Below are 25,880 nucleotides of genomic sequence, written 5' to 3'. Positions count from 1 at the left end.
CGTTTTGTTATGTATTCTTCCAAGAACAACTTATGCATATATAAGCAAATAAAATATATATTATTTTTTTTATTTTTACTTAGCTGACATGCTGCAGACTGCTCAACATCATGCTTTTCACTTAGCATGCTTTGAAGATCTTTCTGTATCAATGTATGATGAATTTCTTCATTCTTTTTTAGCAACTGTGTAGAAATTCCACTGTGTGAATATACTTCTTTTCCAAGTTTTCCTGCTGATATGAATTTAATATAGTCTCAGCTTTTGCTGTAACACTGCAATGATTAAAAACATACATATGTCATTTGCACAAGTAAAAGTATAGCTGTTGAATAAATTTCCAAAAGTAGAATTGTTAAGTCAAAGGGTATGTGGATTGATCATTTTGGTAGTATTTGTATAATTTCTTTCCATAGGGTTATACCAATTTATATTCCCACTAGGAATCAATGAAAGTATGTGCTTTCCCGTGCATATAGCAATAATGTGTTCATGCTTTTTACTTGATTGTTACACCAAAGGTTTTTTCCCTATTTTCTATGTAAATACTGAGATTCAGGGTTGATGAAAGTACCCCGTGAATTATAGTTTATGGTATTCATAACACAATGCCCCATCTACCATTCTACGTCACCTACCACATAATTCGTTGTTAGATTCTTATACCACTTCTGAGTTATTAAAACACAAATCAACATTAAATTAATGGTAGTAGTAAATGACCATGCAAACAGATTATAGGAACAGCAGTGTTCCTGGATATATGCTCAAATATATACAGAGTTTAGTTCCCAAAAAGATTTCATTTCAAACAAGTAGGTAAAATTTCGGTAATTTTATAAATGGTTTTAAGTCAACTAGCCATTTATCTTTAAAAAAAAATAAAAAGATTATGAACCATACCACACTTTTTTCAATGAAATTAATGCCAAGTAGATCAAAGATTTACACATTAAAAAACACATTTAAAAAGTATATATATACTTGCAACATTTGTTAAAAAAAACAGAGGACTGTGCACATATACACACACATCACATACGAACATGCTAATACAATGAGTTGGAAATGAAATTTAGAAAGTGGTAATAGAAGTTGGCTTGTGGTTACCTAAGAGATGGGGAGTCAATATTTGAGTATTGGGGAATGAAGGTTACTTTTGAAAATATGTTAGGGCAGTTTCAATTCACAGCAAAATTGATACAAAGGTACAGAGATTTCCTGTATTCCTTCTGCCCCCACACAAGCCTCCTGCATTATCAACCTCCCTTAACAGAGTGGTACATTTTTACATTTGATGAACCTACACTGACACATCATAATCACGCAAAACCCATATTTTATATTAGGGTTCACCCTTGGTATTGTACATTCTGTGAGTTTGGACAAGTTTATAATAACACGTATCAATTACTATAATACCATACATTTTCAGTGCCTTAAAAATCCTCTGTGCTCTGCCTTTTTTTCCCTCTCCACCCACAGTCCGCTGGCACCATTGATCTTTTCACAGCCTCCATAGTTTTTACCTTTTCCAGAATGTCATATGGTCTAAATCATGCAGTATGTAACCTTTTTAGATTGGCTTTTTTTTTTTTTTTACTTTGGTAATATGCATTTACGGTTCTTCTATGTCTTTCTGTGGCTTGATAGCTCATTTCTTTTCAGTGCTGAGTAATATTTCATTGTCTGGATGGACCACAGTTGATCAATTCACCTACTGAAGGGCATCTTGGTTACTTCCAAGTTTTGACAATAATGAATAAAGCTGCTATAAACATCCATGTGCATATTTTTGTGTGGACATAACTTTTCATCTTTTTTGGGGGTCAATACCAAGGAGCACTATCGTTGAACTACATGGTAAGAGTTTGTTTAGTTTTGTAAGAAACTGCCGAACTGTCGTCAAAAGCTGCTGTACCATTTTGCATTCCCACCAGCAATTCATTACCATTCCTACGGCTCCACATCCTTGCCAGCATTTGCTGTTGTCAGTATTCCAGATTTTGGTTGTTCAAGTAGATATGCATTGGAATATCACATCATTGTTTTTATTTGTGTTTCCTTGATGGCATATTATATGAAGTATCTTTCCATATGCTCTATATCTTCTTTGGTGAGATATCTTTTAAGGTCTTTGGCCCATTTCTAAATCATGTTTGTTTTCTCATTGTGAGTTTTAAGAGTTCTTTATATATTTCACGTAACAGTCCTCTGTCAGATATCTTTTGCAGATATTTTCTCCCGGTCTGTGCTTGTCTTCTGATTCTCTTGATGTTGTCTGTCACAGAGAAGTTTTTAATTTTAATAAAGTCCATCATATCAATTATTAATTTCATGAGTCATGTCTTTGGTATTGTATCTAAAAAAAAAAAAATCATTGTATCCAAGGTTATCTAGATTTTCTCCTATATGTTATCTTCTAGGAATTTTATAGTGTTTTATTTTACATGTAGGTCCGTGATCCGTTTTGAGTTCACTTTTGTGCAGGATGTGAGGTCTGTGTTTAGATACACCTTTTGCGTGTAAAAATTCCAGTTGTTGAAGTGCCATTTGCTGAAGAGACTATCTTTGTTCCATTATTGTCTTTTCTCCCTTATCAAAGACGAGTTGACTATATTTATGTGGGTTATTTCTCAGTTTAAGATTTTATGGATCTAATCTTGCACCAATAACACACTGCCCTGATTACTTTAGCTTTATAGTAAGTCTTGAAGTCAGGAAGCATCAGTCTTCTGACTTTGTTCTCCTTCAATATTGTGTTGACTATTCTGGATCTTTTGCTTCTTCATAGGAACTGTAGAATCAGTTTGTCAGTGTCCATAAAATAAATACTGTTGCTGGGATTTAACTGGGATTTCACTGAATCTATAGATAAAGTTGGGAAGAACTGACATCTTGACAATTTGAACCTTTCTATCTGTGAACATGTAATATTTCTCCATTGATCTAGTTTTTCTTTGATTTTGCTCATCAGAGTTTTATCATTTTCCTCAAATTGATCTTGTATATCTTTCATTAAATTTATACCTTAGTATTTCGTTTTGGGGATGCTAATGTAAACAGTATTATGTTTTAAATTTCAAATTCAATTTGTTCATTGATGGTATATAGGAAAGCAGTTGATCTTTGTATAATAACCTTGTATCCTTGCAACCTTGCCTATAGTTATTTATTAGTTCCCGGAGATAGATAGATAGATATAGATATATAGATATACATATCTAGATAGATATAGATATAGATATAGATATAGATATAGATATAGATATATAGATATAGATATATAGATATATATCTATATATATATATAGATAGATATATAGATATATATATATATTGTTTTTCTTGTATATTCTTTCAGATTTTCTACATATGTGATCTTCTCATCTATTAATAAAGACAGTTTGTTGGTTTTTTTTTACTTCTTCTTTCCCCAATCTGCATAACTTTTCTTTTTCTTGTCTGCTTGCATTAGCAAAGATCCAAAATGATATAGAAAAGTAATGGTTATGGTGTCTGGGTGGCTTAGTTAGTTAAGCATCCGACTCTTGATTTTAGCTTAAATCATGATCTCACAGTTCGTGGGATTGAGCCCCATGATGGGCTCTGAGATAACTGTGGAACCTGCTTGGGATTCTCTCTCTCTCCCCTCTGTTTGCCTCTCCCTTGCTTGTGTGTTTTCACTCGCTCTCTCTCACTCTCTCTCTCTCTCTCTCCATCTCTCTCAAAATAAATAAATAAACATTAAGAAAAAAAAGAAAGAAAAGGAATGATGAGAGGGAACATCCTAAGTGGGAAAGCTTCAAGTTTCTCACCAGTACGGATGACATTAGCTATAATTTTTTTTGTATCAGGTTGAGAAAAAAAAATCCACTCTATTCCTGTTTTTCTCAGAATTTTTCATGAACAGGTATTAGATTTTGTCAAGTGCTTTTTGTTATCTATTGATGTGATCATGTTATTTTTCTTTTTTAGTCTGTTGATGTGATGGCTTACATTAGTTGATTTTTAAATGTTAAACCAGCCATACATACCTGGTATGAATCTCACTTGGTTGTGGTATAAGATTCTTTTTATACATTATTGGATTCATTTTCTGAATATTTTGTTGGAAGTTTTTGCGTCTGTGTTCATAAGATATTGATCTGTAGTTTTCTTGTAATTATTTGCTACTCTCAGTATTAGAATCTTATGGTCTCATGAGTTACGAAGTACTCCCTCTGCTTTTATCCTCTGAAAGAGATTATATAAAGTTGGTATAATTTCTTCCTTATAATTAAATTCACCTGTGAACTCATCTGGGCCTGGTGCTTTATGTTCTGGGGGTGGGGTTTATTATTATCCATTGAATTTCTTTTAAAGGTCTAGACTTATTTATATTATCTATTCTTGTGTGAGTTTGGGTAGATTTTATTTCTTAAGGAACTGGTCTGTTTCACCTATAGGTTCTCAAATTTGGGGGCATAGAGCTACTTACAGTATTTCTTTATCCTTTTTATTTCTCTGGGATAAAAGTGATGGAAATAGTGATGCCTCCTCTTTCATTTCCAATGTTAGTAATTTGTGCCCTATTTTTCTTAGTTAACCTGTCTAGAAGCTTTTCAATTTTATTGATCTTTATTGAGAACCAGCTTTTGGTTTCATTGATTTTTTTTTTCTCTATTGATTCCCTGTTTTCAATTTCATTGGTATCTGCTCTAGTTCTTATTATTTCTTTTCTTATGCTTACTTCGAGTTTAATTTGCTTCTCTTTTTCTAGTTTTCTAAGGTAGAAAGTTAAATTACTGATTTTTTTGATCCTCCTTTGCTAATATATGCATTCAATACTATAAATTTTCCTGTAAGCAGTGCTTTCACAGCATCCCAGAAATTTTGATAAGTGCTACTTTTATTTTTACTTAATTCAAAATATTTCCTAATTTCTCTTCATATTTTTCCTTTGATCCATGTGTTATTTAGAAGTATGTTGTTTTATATCCACATATTGGGGATTTTTAAGTTAGCTTTCTACTACTGGTTTCTAGTTTAATTCCCATTATGGTCTGAGGACAGACATTGTGTGTTCTAATCTTTTAAATTTGTTAAGATATCATTTATGGCCCAGAATGTGGTCTATCCTGGTGAGTGTTCTATGTGAGCTTGAGAAGATTATGTGTTCTGCTGTTGTTGGATGAAGTAGTCTATTGATGTCAACTATATCCAGTTCATTAATGGTGTTGATTTCAAGTCCATTCTTACTGATTTTCTGCCACTGAATCTGTCCATTTTTGATAGAGGGTTTTTGAAGTCTCCAGCTATTATAGTGGGTGCATCTATTTATCTTTGTAGTTCTACAGTTCTGTCTCATGTAGTTTGATGCTCTGTTGTTAGGTACATACATGTTAATGATTGCTATGTCTTCTTGGAAACTTGATCCCATCATCATTATATACTTCCCTTCTTTATTTCTAATTACTTTCCTTGCTTTGAAGTCTGCTCTGTCTGAAATTAATATAGCTATTCCTGGGCCTTTTAATTACTGGTAGCATGGTTTATTTTCTCCATCCATTTACTTATAATCTATATATATCTTTGTATTTAAAGTGTATTCTTTGTAAATAACATATAGTTGGGTCACTGTTTTTTGATGTACTCTAAAAATCTCTCTCTGCATTTAGACCATTGATATTCAAAGTGATTTTGATATGATTGGGTTAATATCTACGATATTGTTACTGTTTTCTATTTGTTGCTCCTGTTCGTTGTTCCTATTTTTTCTTCCACTCTTTTTCTCCCTTTTTTAGGTTTTAGTATTTTATATGATTGCATTGTCTCTCTTTCTTAGTATATTAGTTATGTATTTTTTCTTTTATGTAGTGTTTGCCCTAGAGTTTGTAATATATATTCAGAACTAATACAGGTCTGCTTTCAAATAACACTGTACCACTTCACTGGTAGTATAAGTGCCTTATAAATTACAAAATAATCCTTATTTTCCTCCTTTTCATCTTTTATATCATTATTGTCATTCATTTCACTTATATGTAAGCACATATAAGCATAGATATATGCGCATGTATATACATATGCACATAAGTACCTACATAAGCATACATAATACATTGTTGCTATTATTATTTTGAACAAACCATTATCTGTTAGATTATTTAAGAATAAAAAAATGAAAGTTTTTATTTTACCTTCACTAATTCCTTCTTCACAATCCTTTTTCTTTATATAGGTCATGAAACTTACTGTTCACTGTAAACTTTTTCCAACTCTTTTAGTTTTTTTACATACATGTACAACTTTTAAAAAGTCAGTAATTGTGCCCTCTTTTGGTCCATAAAATATGAGTCCAGGTGTTTCCTTCTTATTGCATTCTTTCCAAAGGGACTGATTTCTCCAAAGGATGGAGTGTTGTGCTATTTTTGCCTGGTATTTACATTGAGGTTAACTCTGTTGGTTAGAGTGTACTGGTAATGACACCAATGACATGGGTTTTATTTCCATGTGGTTCAGTTAACTTTGGTTTTCCACTGCCACAGACTGCTCCCATAATTATGTCTAAAATGTGTTCTTGGCCCAAGGGAGACCTGATGAAGCAAAGTGCAAATCCATCTCCATGTGGGAAAATGGACACCCAAATGCTCACCCTACTGATGGGAGAAGGGGGATGATTGAGGGGTACTATCATAGTGGAATCTCTAAGTTCACTTAAACACATTTGTATTATTTATGCTATGAAGTTCAAGATACACGATTTAACATTTTGGTTTTAAAAGGTTTAAAGTCAGTTACAGGCAAGGAGTTTCAGTTTATAGGCCAATCTTGAAATATTAACCAAGGTTACATTTTGAAAAAAAAAAAATGACTCATGCTTAGCCCTTCCCAATTACATAATATTTACTTCTCCAAATGCTTTACCAAGTTTAAAATATCTCAGCTGTATATTTGACATTACATATAACAAATATTTGATTATGTATCTTATTGAAAATGAAGGCTCTAATGTGGAAATTTGTGATCTTAGTCTTTGCAGTATCATCATATGTCTCCCAATATTCTCAGGTCATGGTTTAGCAAGCTCTCAAGTCTCAAAAACCAGAATACTTTAGTTTTTGATACAAATTTATACATTCACTAGTCGATATTCATTAAGTGTTGACTGGGCTCCAGGTTCTATGTTGAATAAGTGCACAGAGACACTTTCTAGTCCCCAAAGAGCCCTGATGCAATGGGAGGCAGGGCAGATAAATAAGGAGATCATTAATATTTTTTTTAAAATAGTGTGAAAGTGGTATGTTAAGCCAAGCACAGGGTAGTGACGATGAGAGCAGTTACAAAGGGAATCTAAGCCCAGATGGACAAGTAAGAGCTAGACTGGGTAAAAGGGGTAGATAGGGCACTCTAGGCAGAAAAAAACAAACTTGGACATAGAAGTTGAAGGGAGCATACTACACTGTAGATATGCAAAGAGTTTTTTTTAATTTTTTTTAATGTTTGTTTATTTTTAACAGAGAGAGAGAGAGAGCATGAGCCGGGAGGGGCAGAGAGAGAGGGAGACACAGAATCTGAAGCAGGCTCCAGGCTCTGAGCTGTCAGCACAGAGCCCGATGTGGGGCTCGAAACTCATGGACTCTGAGATCATGACCTGAGCCGAAGTCGGACGCTCAGCCAACTGAGCCACCCAGGCACCCTATATACAAAGAGTTTAATATGAGTAGAATTTAGAATATGAAAAGGGATGGTGAAAAATAAGACCGGAAAATTAAGTAGAGCTCTTAAAGGGAATGTAGATTATAGTGTGAATGCATCGGGAAGTCGAGTAAGGTATTTTGAGCAGCATTAAGTTGGTGTTGGAGGAAAATGAAGTTATGAAATGAGATGTAATTTCTGGTGTGTAAAGTTCAATTTTACATTAGTAAGAAGGCTAGAATTAGAGTCATTAATTTATCCAGTATTTACTGAGTACCCTCTTTGTGCCTGGCACTGCTCTAGATGCCTGAGATAACTAGTGACCTGAACAAACAAAACTGTGTTTTCATGACGCTTACATTCTCATGGAAGGTGAAGGGAAAAGATCATAAACGGTTAAAAGATGGAAAGGTAAATTCTGTATGTCAAAAAGGACTAGAAGAAATTAAAGCAGTGTGAGTTGGAAGGGACAGATGTGTGTACTGTTTTAGATGATTTTAGATCAGGGAAGTCCTTTCCAATATGAGCAGAGACCTAAATAAAGTGAAGGATTGAATGGAAAGTTTGTTCTAGGCAGAAGGATCCTTTCTGGCGAAGAACCTGAGGTAGAGTTAATGGCATAGAGAAGCAAGTAGGACTGGAGCTGAGACTGTAGGAAGGAGAGCTTTAATAGAGCGCAGAGAGAGCCAGTGGAAGTGTTGAAGGAAGGGTTGCATATGTGAGGACAGGACTTAAAAATGAGATCTACTTTGGGAGAAGGGGGAAATGCTATAGGAATAGCAGTCTTTCCGATGTGTCTTTTGCTATTCTTTCTCACTCTATCTCCTTCTCTTCTTTCTCTAGTTTTCTGTTATTTCGGTTACCCTGTAACTTGTCATATTTATTAATCTTTTCTTAGTATATAGTTATTTTCTTTAGAGCACCTATTTATTTTGAAAATGAACCACATCTGTTTGTATTTAGATACAGCCTTTGATATTGATAAGTATATATATATCAGTATCAAAGTAAGGTAAGAGTACAGGAAGTAATGATAACAGAGAAGAGTATGTAAGTAGTGTTGTAGATCTTTTTAGATCAGAAAAGTCCTCTCTGATAAGATGGCATTTGAATAGAGATCATGTATATATATACACACACACACGTACATATACACATGTATTTGTGTATATATATGTGTGTGTAAACATATATATACACACATATATATAATAACATAGTGTCCAAGAGCCACATACATGGTTTCCACATATATTCACATATGAAAGTGCTGGGAAAAGAGGTCATTGTTTGGAGTAGAACCCTGGAGTCTGTTACAAACTTGTACACTTGCCTAAACCTTATGGATTAGATTGCAAGTATAGGACATTCTGTTTCCCAAAGATCACAGTTTCTACTTTAGGGAATCTAAACAATGAGCATTTTCCTTTCCTTTCTCTGTTTTATAAGCCTAAACTTCCCTCTAGCCTGTCAGTTATGATTATATGTACAGTTCCCAGCTAATGCAAATAAGAGAAGATGCTGGTGGAAATAAGAGTTATAAAGAGACTTCCAGAAGTACGGTGGCAACATGAAATTGATTGAGTCAGTGTGCTGGTTGAGGTCACAGAGCATGGATTCTTTGAATATAGCTACAAGTCACCACCATCCACATCTTTTGCATTTTCTGTCCTATTTTTCAGTCAAAATGTTGTAGATCTAGAAGCCAAAAAAAAAAAAAAAGAAAAAAGACAAAATGCCTCTGTCACTGTTTCATGATCAACCCTAATGGGAAAAGAAAAGTTAATTAAAATCTATGAAAATGAATCGAGTAACCTTTAAAGATAAGCAGTACAATGTAGCCAGTGTTAATATGACAATTTGTTAATGGACTAGGCAGTTGTAATCGGTTTTAAAAATAACTTTGAAAATTTTTTACGTTTAAACAAAAGTTACTAATTAAAGGAAGCAATGACCTGTATGTGAGGCTATCCATGAAAACCATTTGCCATCGGAACAGAACACCAAAGAAAACACTCATTTAAGATTTTTCTTTTCATGCTATAATCTTACATTAGAAACTGTTTGGGTGTACTCTTATTTTTCTGTTGCCAGTTAGTTTAGTATTCTTTAATCCCTTCTATTTGCATGAGACACACATTTTAAATTCTCATTAATAGTAAAGGACTAAAACCACTAAAATCCCAATCCCACCTCTTCGTGAACTGGGTTTGGTGTACTCAAATGCCCTGTAGAACATCTGTATAATGCCTCATTTGGGGGAGAACTATCCTTTGAAAACATTCTTGGTCTTGTTTTTTTTGTTTTTTGGGTTTTTTTTTTCTTTCTTTTTTTTCTTTTTTTTTTCCTATTGCCTTGACACTGACAAGGAAAGAAACTGATCTGGCAAATGAAAATATTTGTGTTATTTAATCCATCTGTAAAAATCCATTTTGTGCTGTTTTTCTACTTCCAGATGAAACAGTTGATTTAACTTATTTATTGGAATGTAAAAAGGACTCTGAATAAGAAGATATAGAAGAATTGCTGTAATTGTGAGGATTTGAAGAACAAAAAGGGAAGATTTGTAATTATCTGAAGTGTATTTACCCTGGGTGTAAAAGAAAACAGATAGATATCAGAGGTGAATGAGAATGAATTTGTCACATGTTCGTTATCTATAAACAGTCCTAACAATATGAATAATTACTTAAACTAAGTGAAGAATCTGTTTAGGCTTCTAAAAAGTTTTTTGGGGGTGATTGTCGTCCATATTAACTCTGGGTAGTTGTTACTCATACAGATTGAGTATGTCAACTCACAGACAACGACTAATATGTAGAGACCTTGCAACAATCCGCCAAAGTACAGTGCTTAAAGATTCAGCGCTGGAGGGATCTTTGCAATAATCTAGGCTACTCCCATTATTTTACTGATGTAATCACTGTGGCTAAGAAAGATTAAGTGGTCATTTTTATAAATCCATTAGCTAACTAATAGCAGAGGAAGAATTAGAACCCATGTCTTCTGATTGTCATTCTGGTGTTTTCCACTCTACTGAGTAAACCATACCATTTGAATGGGCTTGGTAGAAACTTGGCCATAAACTTGAACATTACTGATTGGCTTGTATAGTCATGGGTTTTGCCATTATTATCCTAATTGTCAGGTTATCCCAATTGTAGATATGACTAGATTCTTCTGACTTTTGCCAGAGGATAACTACTTTTTGTTTTGTTTTGTTTGGGTCTTTTTTTAAAAAAAGAATTTGTTTTTAACTAATCTGTACACGGGGTTTGAACCCACAACCCTGAGATTAAGCTACATGCTCCATTGACTAAGCTAGCCAGGTGCCCCAGAGGATAACTACTTTTGGAATAGGAAGTCTCAATTATTTCAGAAATATTAGAAGGGGGTAACATTTAGAAGAATAGTATAAAATGTAATGTAGTAAATTATAGTTATAGCTCCAGAATAATTACTTTGAAATGCTGATATTATTTCCCTATTTTGTATCATCTTGTTTGCCATCTAATGTTCCTCTCTTGAGGGACATATATCAAATCTGTGATGTTTCTAAATCGGCCCAAGATAGTGAGCTCTTAACCTCTCCAGCTGGTATATAGATGTGAAAACTAGAATACAGCAAAGTAGGAGTAAACGTTTCTTCTTTCTCTTATCCGCTTACTCTATGAATGTTTATTAAGAAATTTGGCTTTTATTGTTTTCTTACAAATCCCTTTACTCAGTAATGTTTCTTTAGCATATACAATATTCTGAGCTAAAGTTCCTGAACATGGTACTTATCAGAGTGTGAATTTGGTTACAGGTTCAAATGTATAACAATTAACTATAATGGAATAAATAATAAATTACTCTGTGAACACAGAAACCAAAGCAATGTTTCCAGGAGTATGAATGGTGTTTGGACATGGGATGGTTTGTGAAAGTCTACAGAGGATATTTGTTAAGCTGGGATTTGAAGAGTGGTTAGATATTTTCTAATTAGTGAAGTTCAGGAAGGACATTACAGATAACGTAAGGAGATATTGAAGTGATGATAAAAGATAATGGTCTTGGAAGTAAACTTTGGAAAGATCCTTTATAAATAATGTACCAAGGAGTTTGGACTTTATCTCAACATGGGAAATACTAGACATCTACATTTCACCATTCTCCCCTGCCCATACATTCATGGAAGACATCAAAACTGAATTTAAGACCTTCCACTGAGCTCAGACATATCCCTGGAGTACATGACCATACACACTCTAGGAAGTCATGACCAATCGGTCACTTATGGCAGCACAGATGGAATCCAATACTGTAACTATTTCAAAGCCACAGAACATCCTTGAGCAAAGAGTGACATAGCAAATGTTCTAGATTCATCACTCTGGGCAGTCTAGGGGAGAGGTTGAGTGATGAGACACTGAGGGTAGAGAACACAGGTAGGACACTATTGTAATTTGGATGAGAATTTCAGAACACTTTTTGAAATGGAATTTATGGAACTTGAAGATACCATTGCTTTTCTGGAAGTGTTAGTAACAAGTTTTCTCCCCATCGCATCCATTTTGGATTTGATAAAAACTGCATAGTGTGTTTCACACCACTCTGCTATAGTGATTCCTGTCAATTCAGATCAACAAAGGACTTAATTTCCAGTTATAAGATATGGGAGGGGGAGGGAATAATAACTTAGAGTCCGTGTCTTCAGAACAGAATATAGTATCTGAGAAAAAACTGGTCTCTATCCTGTCAGTGTGTGGCTATACCTAATTATATCTCTCTTGCAGGGCTCTCTAATCATCAACACAATTTATATTCATAATTAATAAATAATTATATCTTTGTACAGGTGTGATGAAATAATAATGATGATTACTATTAACTAAAAAAGCTATGTATATTATTTCATACAATCAGTATAACAGTTCCATAATGTTGGCATTTTTGTCCCCATTTGAGAGTGAAGGAAAGAGGAATATGTGGATATGGTTATATATCCAAGTGATTCTTACACTAAAGCTCATGCTGTGTATTCTTCAGCACGTCCAAGGTGTTTTTATTTTTTTGTTTCTTTTATTTTAATAGTAGTACAGTGTCAAGCCATATACTTTCCTTTAGAAATATGGGTTAACTATAGTTGTCTAGAAAAGAGAAGATGGCTGTGTAGGCTAGGGCAGTTACAATGAAGATGGATAGGAAAGGGCGGATGTTGAGATACTGACCTCAAAACGTAATTAATTGATCAATTCACTCTAATATCCATTATCTATTATTTTGTCTAAAGCCATTCTGATTTTTTATTTTTTAAGCTTTTATTGAAATTCCAGTTAACATATAGTGTAATATTAGTTTCAGGTGTAAAATATAGTGATTCAACACTTCCATACATCACTTGGTGCTCATCACAAGTGCATTCCTTAATCCCTATCACCTATTTTACCCCTGCCCCCACCCCCATCAGTTTGTTCTCCATATTTAAGACTCTGTCTCTTGCTTTACCTCCCTCTTTTTTTTTTTTTTTGTTTTATTGCCTTTGCTCATTTGTTTTGTTTCTTTTTTTTTTTTTTTTTTAATTTATTTTCAAGTTAGCTAACATGCAGTGTATACAGTATGCTCTTGGCTTCAGGAGTAGGTTCCTGTGATTCATCACTTACATACAACACCCAATGCTCGTCCTAACAAGTGCCCCCCTCAATGCCCGTTGCCCATTTTCCCCGTCCCCCCAGTCCCTCAGTTCTCTGTATTTAAGAGTCTCTTATGGTTGTCCTCCCTCTCTGTTTTTGACTATTTTTTTTTCCTTCCTTCCCCATGGTCTTCTGTTAAGTCACTCAACTTCCACATAGGAGTGAAAACATATATCTATCTTTCTCTGATTTATTTCACTTAGCATAGTACTCTCTAGCTCCATCCATGTTATTACAAATGGAAAAATTTCACTCTTTATGGCTGAATAATATTCCTGCGTGTGTGTGTGTGTGTTTGTGTGTGTATGTGTGTATACTATATGCATTTATCTATCAATGGACACTTGGGCTGCTTCAGTAATTTGACTATTTTAAAAAATGCCACAGTAAATATAGGAGTGCATATTAACTTTTTGAATTAGTGTTTTCATATTCCTTAGGTAAATACTAGTAGTGGAATTACTGGATCATATGATAGTTCTATTTTTAATTTTTTGAGGAACCTCCACACTGTTTCCCACCATGGCTACACCAGTTTGCATTCCCACCAACAGTGCCTTAGTATTCCTTTTTCTCCACATCCTTGACAACATTTGTTGTTTCTTGTGGTTTTTTATTTTAGCCATTCTGACAGATGTGAGATGTATCTTGTTGTGGTTTTGATTTGTATTTCCCTGATGATCAGTGATGTTGAGCATATTTTCATGTGTCTACTGGACATCTGTATGTCTTCTTTGGAAAAATGTCTATGCATGTCTTCTGCCCATTTTTGAATTGGTTTGTTTTGTTTTTCAGTGTTGAGTTTTATAAGTTCTTTATATATTTGGGATACTAACCCTTTATCAGATATGTCATTTGCAAATATATTCTCCCATTCCATAGGCGGTCTTTCAGTTTTGTTGATAGTTTGTTTTGCTGTGCAGAAGTTTTTTATTTTGATGGAGTTCTAATAGTTTATTTTTGCTTTTGTTTCCCTTGCCTCCAGAGACATATCTAGAAAGAAGTTACTGTGGCCGATGTCAGAGAGGATACTGCCTGTGTTCTCCTCTGGGATTTTAGTGTTTTCATGTCTCACATTTAGGTCTTTCATCCATTTTGAATTTATTTCTGTGTATGGTGTAAGAAAGTGGTCCAGTTTCATTCTTTTGCATGTTGCTGTCCAGTTTTCCCAACACCAGTTATTGAAAAGATGGTCCAGATTTCTGCACATTTGCACATTGATTTTTTTATCCTGTGACTTCACTGAATTCATTTACTGAATTCAGTTTTTTGGTGGAGTCTTTCGGGTTTTCTATATAGAGTATTATCTCATCTGCAAATAGTGAAAATTTAACTTCTTGCTGATTTGGATTCTTTTTGTTTCCTTTTGTTGTCTGGTTGCTATAGCTAGGACTTCCAATACTATGTTAAATGACAGTAGTTTCATTGAACTTTTTATTATGAGGATAATTTTCTATTCACATGAAGTTGTGAAACTATTGAGAGATCCCATAATATATAAAGATCCCCTTACCCATTCTCCCCCAATAGAAATATCTTGCAAAACTATTGTATAATAACACAACCAAGATATTGACATTGATACAGTCAAGATTTAGAACATTTCCATGGATACAAAGATCCTTCATGGTACCATTTATGGCTACACCCACTTTTCTTCTACCCTCAATCCATCCTTAACTCATGGCAACCACTAATCTGTTCTCCATTTCCGTGATTGTATTCTCCATCTGTTTCATTAATCTATGCATATATACCTTCACAAAGACCACACAGTCTTGATTCCTGTAGCTATGTAATAAACATAGAGATTGAATAGACTGATTTCTCCCAGTTCACTCTTCTTTTTAAAAACTGTTTTAGCTACTCTTGTTTCATTTTCTTTCCATACAGATTTTAGAATAATATTGTCTTTTATATTGATTTAGAGAGAATTGATAACTTTATGCTGCGAGTCTTCCAGTCCAGGATCACAAGATGTCTCACCGTTGTTTTGTGTCTTTCAGCATGCAAGTCCTTTACGTGTATTGTTAAATTTACACTTAGGTATTTCATTGGGGGAGAAGGGTCTTTTCAACTGGTACTATAGTTTTTAATTTTGGTCTTCACATATTCATTCTTAGTATGTTGAGATATGATCAGTTTTTATATGTTTATCTTGTATCCTGTGACCTGGCTGAACTCACTCATTGATTCCAAGAGCTGGTTTTTATTTTGAGTTTTTGTTTTTGGTGGGTTTTTTTTTGGCAAATTCTTTGAGATTTTCTATGAAGACTATCATGTCATCGGCAAATAGAGGCATTTTTGTTTCATTGTTTCTGATTTGTATACCTTTTATTTCCTTGTTGTATTGTATTGGAGAGATCTTCCAAAACCATAATAACTAAGAATTGTGAGAAAGAGCATTCTTGCCTTATTTCTGATCTTAAGGGGAAAACATTCCCTTTTTCACCATTAAGTATAATGTTAGTTGTAAGATTTTTTTGTAGGTGCTCTTTATCAAATTGAGGAAATTCCCTTGTATTTTCTTTTCTGAATTTGTTTTTTAAAGTCATGAGTATTATGAATCTTGTGGAGTAGTTTTTATATATCAATTGATATAATCATGTGATTTTCTTCTTTACCCTGTTAAGATGATAGATTATGGAGATTGATTTTTGAATATTGAGTCAACCTTGCATCCTTAGAATAAACCAACTTAGTCATGATATATAATTCTTTTTATATGTTGTTAAATGCTATTTGCTAAAATTTTGTTACGGATTTCCGCATCTGTATTTAGGAGAGAGCTGCAGGTTTTTTTCTTTTTTTTTTTTTTTTTTTTTTTTTAGCTATATTTTTGGTACCAGGGGAATACTGGCATGATGAAATGAATTGGGAAGTATTCCCTTTTTTTCTGTCTTCTAGAAGAGATTGTGTAAAATTGATGCTAATTCTTTTTTAAACATTTGGTAGAAATCACAGGGAATTCTTACGGGAGTTTTACAATTATAAATCCCATTTCCTTAACACTTACAGGCTAGTCAAATTATGTATTTTATATTGGGTGACTTATAGCACTTTGTACTTTTTAAAGAAGTGATTCGCCTCATCCATGTTCTCAAATTTATATATGAAGAGTTGCTTGCAGTCTTCCTTAATATCCTTTTAATAGCTACAGTATTTGTAGTGATATCCTGTTTCATTCCTAATATTGATAATTTCCCTCCACCCTCTTTTCTGTCTCAGTATCACTCTGTTGGTCAGCCTTGCTAAAGGTTTGTCAATTTTCTTGAACTATGTACGGAACCAGCTCTTTGTTTCATTAATTTTTTCTATTGTTTTTCCATTCTTAATTTCATTGATCTCTGTTATTTGTTATTTCCTTCCTTCTGCTGCTTGGGATTTATTTTGTTCTTTTTTGGGGTTCTTGAGTTATAGAATATTCATTTAAGACCTTTTCTCTTTTCTAATGCATGCATTTAGTGCTATAGATTTTCCTGTCAACACTGATTTGGCTGTGTCCTATAATCGTTTTATTCAGTGTATGATATTTTTTTAAATCTCCCTTGAGACATTATTGTCTTTGACCCGTAGATTATTTAGTGTTGTTTAGTTTCCAAGTGTTTAAAGGTTTTCCTGATATTTATGCTTAAATAAATCTTTGATATGTGCTTGTATCTATTCTGATGATTTTCTATCTAGTTGTACAATTGGTTGTTGAGAAAGGAATGTTGACTTCTCCAACACCAATCTTTAATTTTTCCATTTTTCTTCTCAGTTATATCAGTTTTTTCTTCACATTTTGTTTTTGCAGATTTGTTTTTTGGTATATACATATATAGGATTGCTATGTCTTCTTGGTAGATTAGCTCTTGTTATCATTATATATAATGTCCTTTGCTTTTTCTGTTTTCTTTGCTCTGAAATCTACTTTGTCTCGTACTGATCTATCATTCATGGTTTTTTCATTAATGTCTGCATGGTGTCTCTTTTTTCACTTTTTACTTTCACCCTGCTGAATCAGTATATTTCAAGTGAGTTTTTTGGGGTATCTATGTGGCTCACTCAGTTAAGTATCTGACTTCAGCTCAGATCATGATCTCACAATTCGTGGGTTTGAGCCCCACCTTGGGCTGTGTGCTGAAACTCAGAGCCTGAAGCCTGCTAAGGATTCTGTATCTCCCTCTCTCTCTGCCTGCCTCTCTCTCTCTCTCTCTCTCTCTCTCTTTCTCTCTCAAAAATAAATATTTAAAATTTTTTAAAAAAATTAAGTGAATTTCTTATAAATAGTATATAGTGGGGTCCATGGATTATATCACAGATTTTTTTTTAAGAGAGAGAGAGAGAGAGAGACTCTTTTTTTTTTTTTTTCGGTTTATTTATTTTGAGAGAGAACATGTGCACATGAGTGGGGGAGGGACAGAGAGGAAGAGAGAGAGTATCCCATGCAGGCTCTGTGCTGACATGGGGCTCAATCCCATGAACCATGAGATCATGACTTGAGCCAAAATCAAGAGTCTGAAACTGATCTGAGTCAACCAGGCACCCTGGATCATGTCATGGATTAATGACAGAGAGGTCATTAATCCAATCTGGCAATTTCTATTTTTTTAATTGGTATATTTAGACCATTTTCATATAATGTAATCATTGATATGTTAGAAGTTAAGTCTGCCATTTTTGTTTATTTTTTGTGTTTTTTATTTCTCTGCTTTTATTAACCCCACCTTTACTGTGGGTTTTTTTTTTTTTTTTTGAGCATTTTTTTTGTTTTTTTTTTTTTAATTCCATTTTATCAGTTGTGTTTTTGAGTGCATCTCTCTCTGTGTAACTCTTTTGGTTGTTGCTGTAAGCATTACATTGTATATACAGAGTTATCACAGTCTACTAGTATTGTATTTTACCAGTTTAAAGTGTAGAAAATTTCTTTCTTCATGTTCTTTTGCCCTGGCTGGCCCAGTCAGTATAGCAGGAGACTCTTGATCTCAGGGTCGTAAGTTCAAGCTCCCATGTTGGATGTGGAGCCTACTTAAAAAAGTTAAAATGTATATGTATATGTGTGTGTGTGTGTGTGTGTGTGTGTGTGTGTGTGTGTGTGTATATATATATATATATATATATATATAAAAATGTATGTACTATAAATATTTCCTCTATATGCATTTAGAACCATGTCAGATACTATTCAAATTTTTTTTGTCTTAACATCAAACATAATTTTATTTATTTTTTTATTTAATTTTTATTTACTTTTTGAGAGAGAGAGAACAGGGGAAGGGCAGAGAGGGAGAGAAAGAAATCCCAAGAAGTTTCTGTGCTGTCAGCAGAGCCCGATGTCGGGCTCAAACCCACGAACTGTGAGATCATGACCTGAGCAGAAATCAAGAGTCCAACGCTCAATCTACTGAATCACCTAGTGCCACCAAACATAATTTTAAAACTCAATAGGAGAAGGAAAATCTATTGGATTTATGCATATTTTTTATTACTGTGTTCTTTCTTTCTTCCTGAACTTCTAAGATTCTTTCGTTTTTAATCATTTCTTCTCTTTTCTTAGAGAACTTTCCACAACCAATGTTTTAGTGTTGGTCTGCTGACAACAGATTATTTTAATTTCTGTTTCACTAGCATTCTAATTGTTTTCCCCCATAACCAATTTATTGTTTCTCTCTCACTGCTTTCAAGATTTGTTCTTCATATTTGTTTTTCATAACTTTGTCTGTAATGTATTTAGCATAGATGTAGGGTAGACCCAGGAGTCTGAAATGCCTAGGAATCTGAATGCGGTTTAGTAGTAGGTGCATCAAGACACCAGCACAAACTTTTGTATCTTCCATAAATCGATTATTGAAGAACAAGTCAAATACCTAGGATTTCTATGGGCCCAAAAAATACATACTCACTTATAAGCATAGAATCAGAATAGGGCCTAAAATAAACTGCCTTCCTACCTATGGAATTTAAATAAAAACCAAACTTTCTATTAGGTGGACACACTTTAGAGATAGTTTATGTAAAAAGAAGTATGATTTTATGCCTAGGTTTGAGCATATGAAATTTATTGTTGAAGTGGCGTTTACAGTAGATTATAAACTTCTCTTGCTCATCTTATTCATTGTCACATTAATTCCATTGACCAAAACAGCCCTGAAACCAATTTAGAACAGTGGCTTTTGGATTAATGTGTATGTTTTTACTTTCTCTGCTTGTGTTGCTAATAAAAAATGGTAAGAATCTTATTTGTTGGCTGAGTCAGAATTTTTTGTTCTATATCGTGGTGGTTCTCCAAGCCAGGGCCAAGACTGAGATGGAATGGGGTAGATTGTTGTGTTGTTTTCTGTAGGGTAGCAGTTTTGTGGAGAAGAGGTTTTAAAATCTCTAAAGTTGTCAAGATGGAAAGTTTTACCAGCAATGAATTGGCATCAAATAAAACATGAGTACCTGTATTTGGATGTTTTACCACATACCCAAGACAGACAGTGGATTGTAAACCTTTCATTTATTGGACTATTTGGGCTCCATCTGTAGACCAGTATGTTGTTTCAGCGTCTGAGACAAACCACAGAGGCTAGCCATACTTTTTGAATGTTGTTCTTCATTTTAATCTGTGTGTTTTCTGTGGTCAGTCCTGATGAGAAAACTCTTAACTCATTGTGGTATATCCAGATATGTACCAGTGGGTGGCAGTAGATATGGCAGAGTTCTCAGTAATGTAGTTACCAATCATAGATGGAGTCTAAAAGCAGTACACTTGAAGGCTTTTTTTTTTTTTTTTTTTTTTTTGCTTATTTGTTTTAAAATGCATCTGATTATATTTTCACACATATTCCTGATTTTAACAGGCATACTGAAGGGTAATTTTTAAAATAATAACAGCTAACATATAATTCTTACTATGTACCAGACACTATTTTAAGTGTTTTACATATATTAATTTAAAAACAACACATTTGATTATTTTTGAGATATTTTGGTTAATGTAAAGTTATATTATTATCCATTTATCCCATTTACATATATTAGTGTGATAGAATAGAAAAACATTTGCTGATAAACATTATATCATTAAGTGGAGGAACTATTCAGCTGTCAGCCGTTCATTTAAACAGATTTGTTGTTGTTTTATTTTGTGAGATATTCTGTATGTTGTGTGTTGAACACATCTTGCCAAAAACAACTGCCTTTTCCAATGTTTTAAGTATTTGCTTTCCATCAGAGCCACATCTTTTAATGTCATCTCCCAGGGTTGAGGAATTTCATTTTGGACAGCAATTAACTATAGGTCTTCTCACAAATTGTTACACAATTTGGTTTCACAAAGTTTCCTTTAAGTTTGGGAAAGCACTGGAAAATGTGTAAGCATTTATGACACAGTTTGGAATAGTATGTCCAATACTATTGTCCAATACATCTTGAAAGGCAAAGGATACCAGTCACTTGTGTGCAGGAAAAAGTATTGGACCCTGGTCCAGTTTAGAAGCTCTGGGCTCAGGTTCATGCATTTCTGTTCACTAGCTGTGTGACACTGACAGAGACTTTTGCTCTTTGGGAACTCAGTCCTCATCTATAAAATGCGAGGAGATTGGATTAGATCAGTGGTTTTCAATCAGCATAATTTGGAGCTTTATAATAGCTCCACCATGGCATCACAGGCGTTGATCTCAAGATAGAAATGAAGTCCCAATAGGCTGGCCCCTAGGTCCTCCCTTCTGCTTTCACCTGAGAAGCTTCCTTCAGCTTTTAAATTACTGCCTTTATTTATAATATACACTGGACAGTGTATGTGATTTCATTTGTAAGACAGAATTCTACTTGTTTCATTTTTTTAATGTTTTTTAAACTTTCTGTGTTTTTTTTTAACGTTTATTTTTGAGAGAGAGAGACAGAGACAGAGCACGAGTGGGACAGGGACAGAGAGAGAGGGAGACACGGAATCCAAAGCAGGCTCCAGGCTCTGAGCTGGCAGCACACAACCCAACACAGGGCTTGAACCCACAAACCGTGAGATTGTGACCTGAGCCAAAATCGGACGCTTAACTGACTAAGCCACCCAGGTGCACCTCTACTTGTTTTTAAAAAAGGATGAAAACCCTGGGATTAGGTTATTTCGATGGTCCTTTCTGTCCCTAAAGTATTAATGATTCCAATAACTAGGGAGCCAAAAAGAAACAGAGAAATTGGGCATTGACTTTAGCCCGTTGCTAACATCTTGAGTATCCAGTATACAACTGTGGGAGGCTAGGTCCATCATTTATGACCTCTGAAGGGTTGTTGTGTGCTCTTTTATTTGATTAATTTTATTATACCACAACTGCCACCCACAAAGATGAATGACATAGATTTACTTTTTAAAGAGCTTACGTTCTTTGAGAATTTACATTATCTATTGTTTTTAGGCAAATGTCAGGACACAGAGTAATCCTGAAGAGGAGCATTGATTACTAAGTGAGATATAGAACCCAGAAGCTAAATGCTTTTCTCTGCTATCATTAATTCGGCATACTCTGCTGCCAGTGTTACTCTGTCCAGTGCTGCTGTTATAAATGTTGCTGTATCTGAAGCCCTTGTTTCTACAACTTTTTCTGTATTACCAGCTGAGTGGGGTTATAATATGGACGAGATATTTTACAGCAAAGATGAAAGGGAAAATCTACTCCTTTCTAAACTTAATCTCCAATCTTTCTATGAAGGGTCAAGTTGCTAGATAGATTTGTTGCTCAGGTACAGCTGGACATGATCCTCCTTTTAAAAGCAAATAAACAAGCAAACAACCTATCTGCTCCCTTGGCTACTAGGAACCAGAATCAATATAAAAATGTGTCAAACCTTCTTAAACAGCCAGACCACTAGTTGCAAAAACTGAAGGAAGTAGTACAAGACTGTCTTAGCCAAAAACATGGTCATGATATATTACCCTGAATGTGCCAGAGAAATGCAAAGTGAAACAAAACAACACAACACAACCAGATTCTCCACTTCTCATCCACTGATGTCCTGCTTTTTTAAATGGGATTCCCTCCCACATGACCATATGTCATAATGAGTTAGTATCAGCTCATTTAAATAGTTGGAGCCAGTCCAAGGAAAACACACAGGACTGCTCTGCCCTTTTCACCAAAAAAAATCTTTCATTAACTAATGTTGATGGAAGCACATTTAGCCACAGCAATTTGCATCGCAGTTGAATTGCTGTTTGTATTGAATAGCAGACCAGAGAATAATAAAGCAACACATGAACATGCCAGTGAGCAAGGGAGCAGAGCATGCTCTGATCATTCGTTCTAAAGCTGGTAAGAGCAAACAACAGCAAGATTGCCTGTTCTAACGAGGGGTGTACTAGTCACACTCTGTTGTCACAGCCTTATGTCACGTCAGCCGTCCAGAGGTCTCACCTACATTGTCTCATCTTGTGGTTGCCACAGAGTAGTTGCTTCTCAGCAGGGCCCACTGGCCATATTTTCTCGTCACAGGTTAATAACCCCGTTCATCATCCCAAAGGCATGTACTTGAACAAAGGAACTAACAAGTGAGCAATTGCACAGAGCAGTTATGTTGGTGGAGAAGACAATTTTGGGGATCCAAGTTAAATAGCAACCGTAGAGAGGCAGTAGTTAGGGAGGATATGGATATGAAGACATCGAAGCCCTGATTGTTGACATCAGAGAACTCCTAAAGGAAATCAGAGGAGTAGGAACATGCGTAATTTTTAAAATAACAGTATGAAGAAAGGTACAATTAAGCACTGAGTGGTACAAATGAGAGCACGATATGATATATACAGCAAGAAGATTAGAGAACAAAGTGCTAGCTGTGGCTTTAGCACTAACTAGGTAATCTTGGGCAAATCATTTGCCTTCTCTGTATTTATTGTAGGATGAAATGCTTCCCTGTATAATAGAACATTCTTGCCAATTTCGAGTTCTCCAAGTTTCTGAATAAAGATAAAAAAGTTCAGTACAGCCATACAACCAGAGACTTTTAAAACTGATGGCAATCCAACTAAACCTAATTTAAGTATAAGTAAAACGAAGGAAAGGAAGGGGGGGAGGGAAGGGAAAGATGGAAGAAAGGACGGAAGGAAGGAAAGAAGAAAGGAAAAAGAAGGGAAACAGTTGGAGGGAGAGAGAGCTAGAAGTTCGGGAGTTTTGTGGGCTTCAGGCAAGGGTGGATCTGGTCCTCAGCCAACTCTTTGTCTCTTGGCTCTATTTTCTTCTTTACCAGCTTTGCTGTTTTACAGGTTCCTTTAAGCATAGTACAAAGTACAGCCTTGGAAGCACCAGGCTAATATAAACTTGTGGCTTCAGGAGAGAAACTCTACTCATTTTTGCTTGTCCTGGGCAGGGTTTGTTCCCTTTGTTGTTAGTGGTCCATCCTGGGGCCACTTTGGGCTTGAGTTGACGCCTAGCTGGAGGGGGCATATATATAGGAGGATGCTGTGGCAAGACATGCTGTTAGCAAGTTAGGTAACAAGTGTTGGTGCCTCGCTGGTTCCCACAGGTATCTGTGTGTCTAGGCTGGGGGCAGGGGAGAGGGAAATGGTACCCCCTAGCTCTTTTATGCTTAGAGAAGTGCCCTAACGATCCCTCCCTGTCCAGTATATACTCTGAGATTTTTCATTTCATACTCAGGCATTTTTCAAACTATTGCTTTTATGCTATATCTTTGCAAGGCTCTTTGTTTTACTGTCTCTTTAAGGGTGGAGACTCAGTTTCCTCTCGCCCTCCAGGCTCTCCCAGAGTCCAGCCTGGTTATTTTTCAGGTTCCAGGTATTGAAGTGCCACTGACCATACCACTGACTGAACTCCCAAAATTGTGCCCCTCTAGTTTGCAAAGTCAAATGTTATAGGAATTCCTCTTCCCTGTGCAGGTTCCCCAGGCCTGGGCGCCTGGTCTGAGGGTCTGTTTCTTTCCCCTCTCTGTGCACACTGTGTCCCTGCCTTCTGAGGATAGTCTGAGGACCTGTTTAGCTCCCAGTCTATCTCTGCCCTTCCTACCCTCTTCCATGTGGCCTCTTCTCTATGTTTAGCTGTGAAGCGTCCATTCTGCCAGTCTTTGAATCATTTCCTGGATTATTTACACTGATGTGGGTATTACCTAGTTGTTTCCATAGGATGAGGTGAGCTTAGGGTTCTCCTACTCTGCCATCATTCCCCAAAGCCCAGGAGTTCTATATTTTTATTTAAAATTTTTTTTTAATTTATTAATTTTGAGAGAGGGAGAAAGTACGAGTGGGGGAGGAGCAGAGAGAGAGGGGGAGAAAGAGAATCCCAAGGACGCGCAACACCATCAGAACAGAGCCCAATGCAGGGCTTGAACTTACAAACCATGAGATCATGACCTGAGCCGAACTCAGACGCTTAACCAACTGAGCCAAGCAGGCACCTCTAGGAGTTCTTTATCTTATTTTATTTTATTTTATTTTATTTTAGTTTAGTTTAGTTTAGTTTAGTTTAGTTTAGTTTAGTTTATTTGAGTTTATTTAAGTTTATTTGAGTTTATTTATTTATTTAGAGAGAGAAAGAACCAGCGGGGGGAGGGCGGGAGGGAGGGGGGACAGAGGAACCAAAGCAGGCTCTGTGCTGACAGCAGAGAAGCCTGCTGTGGGGCTCAAACTCGAACTGTGAGATTATGACCTGAGCCGAAGTTGGATGTTTAGCCGACTGAACTACCCAGGCACCCCAGGAGTTCTATATTTTAAATGCCAATTGTAGTAATCTCTGTAGTCGTTTTTGTTCAATTGTCCAAAATCAAGGGTTGCAATGGTATTAGTTTTGCTGGAAAGCAGCTTGATCTCTATGCATTTGGAGAAAATAGAGAACATAATTTTTAAGTTGCAATAATACTATGAAGTTCTGAGGGTGATGGAGCTTCTTTACATTTATAATTTTATCAAATCTGTGAGTTGAGCTTGACTCTATAGGAGATCCAATACCCATTAGTTATCCAGTAAGTTTTAGCTGTTTGGTGTTTGCTGTACCAAGCTGACTCTGGTGGAATGAGATCAGTTTTCTATGATTGGTTGATGAACCCTACTGTCCACCACTCCAAGTCCAATGTCCCATTTAACAGTGTAATTCATTACAAGGGGCCTAACTTAGAGAACCTTCTAATCTTGTATGTAGAAACTATCCTTCCTGTTCCTCGTCTTCCTGGGATTATCAGTGAAGGTGCTCCATCCTTTCCCCTAGCCAAACAGTAGTCAAGAGATGTGAGCGAGTCTCATTAGCTCCTCTCTTCATGGAATTTGGAGTGGAGTGACACAAAGATTAGAGACACCCAGGATAAAATGCCCATTAGTTCATGCTACTTACATCCCTACCCTTCAAGACCAGTTGTTATTCTCTGCAGAGTCAAGATCCTTTCTCCCAGGTATCTATTAATTACTCTTATATACTTCTAATAAATCTGCAAGCTTCCTGTACAGTTAACAACTGGTTGCTGTAAGTTAGCAAGTGCTGGGTACCAAACCATCCCCCAATTCCATTCTTTAGGTCTGGATTCTGTGAATTGGACTTGGCCCTGGACTCAACTGGGCAGTTTGTC

At 35.4% G+C, this 25,880-nt stretch overlaps 1 protein-coding gene across 14 annotated transcripts in view; it reads left to right on the top strand.

Moving 5' to 3' along the window:
* CEP128 (centrosomal protein 128) overlaps positions 1 to 25,880 on the top strand; it is a 383,862-nt gene that overhangs the window by 280,503 nt on the left and 77,479 nt on the right. The window contains exon 20 of one of the 14 annotated variants that reach the window (XM_042943974.1): positions 10,136 to 10,293. The exons of the other annotated variants lie outside the window; for them this stretch is intronic. Within the exon in view, the coding sequence (XP_042799908.1) occupies positions 10,136 to 10,188 (53 nt within the window). The 3' untranslated portion in view covers positions 10,189 to 10,293. Of the gene's footprint in view, positions 1 to 10,135; positions 10,294 to 25,880 lie in introns of those variants that run through there. 14 annotated transcript variants of the gene reach the window in all.

The sequence above is a fragment of the Panthera leo genome, chromosome B3 (assembly GCF_018350215.1).
Source record: "Panthera leo isolate Ple1 chromosome B3, P.leo_Ple1_pat1.1, whole genome shotgun sequence".
NCBI classification, from domain to species: Eukaryota; Metazoa; Chordata; class Mammalia; order Carnivora; family Felidae; genus Panthera; species Panthera leo.
This window is presented reverse-complemented; position numbering and strand designations above follow the sequence as displayed.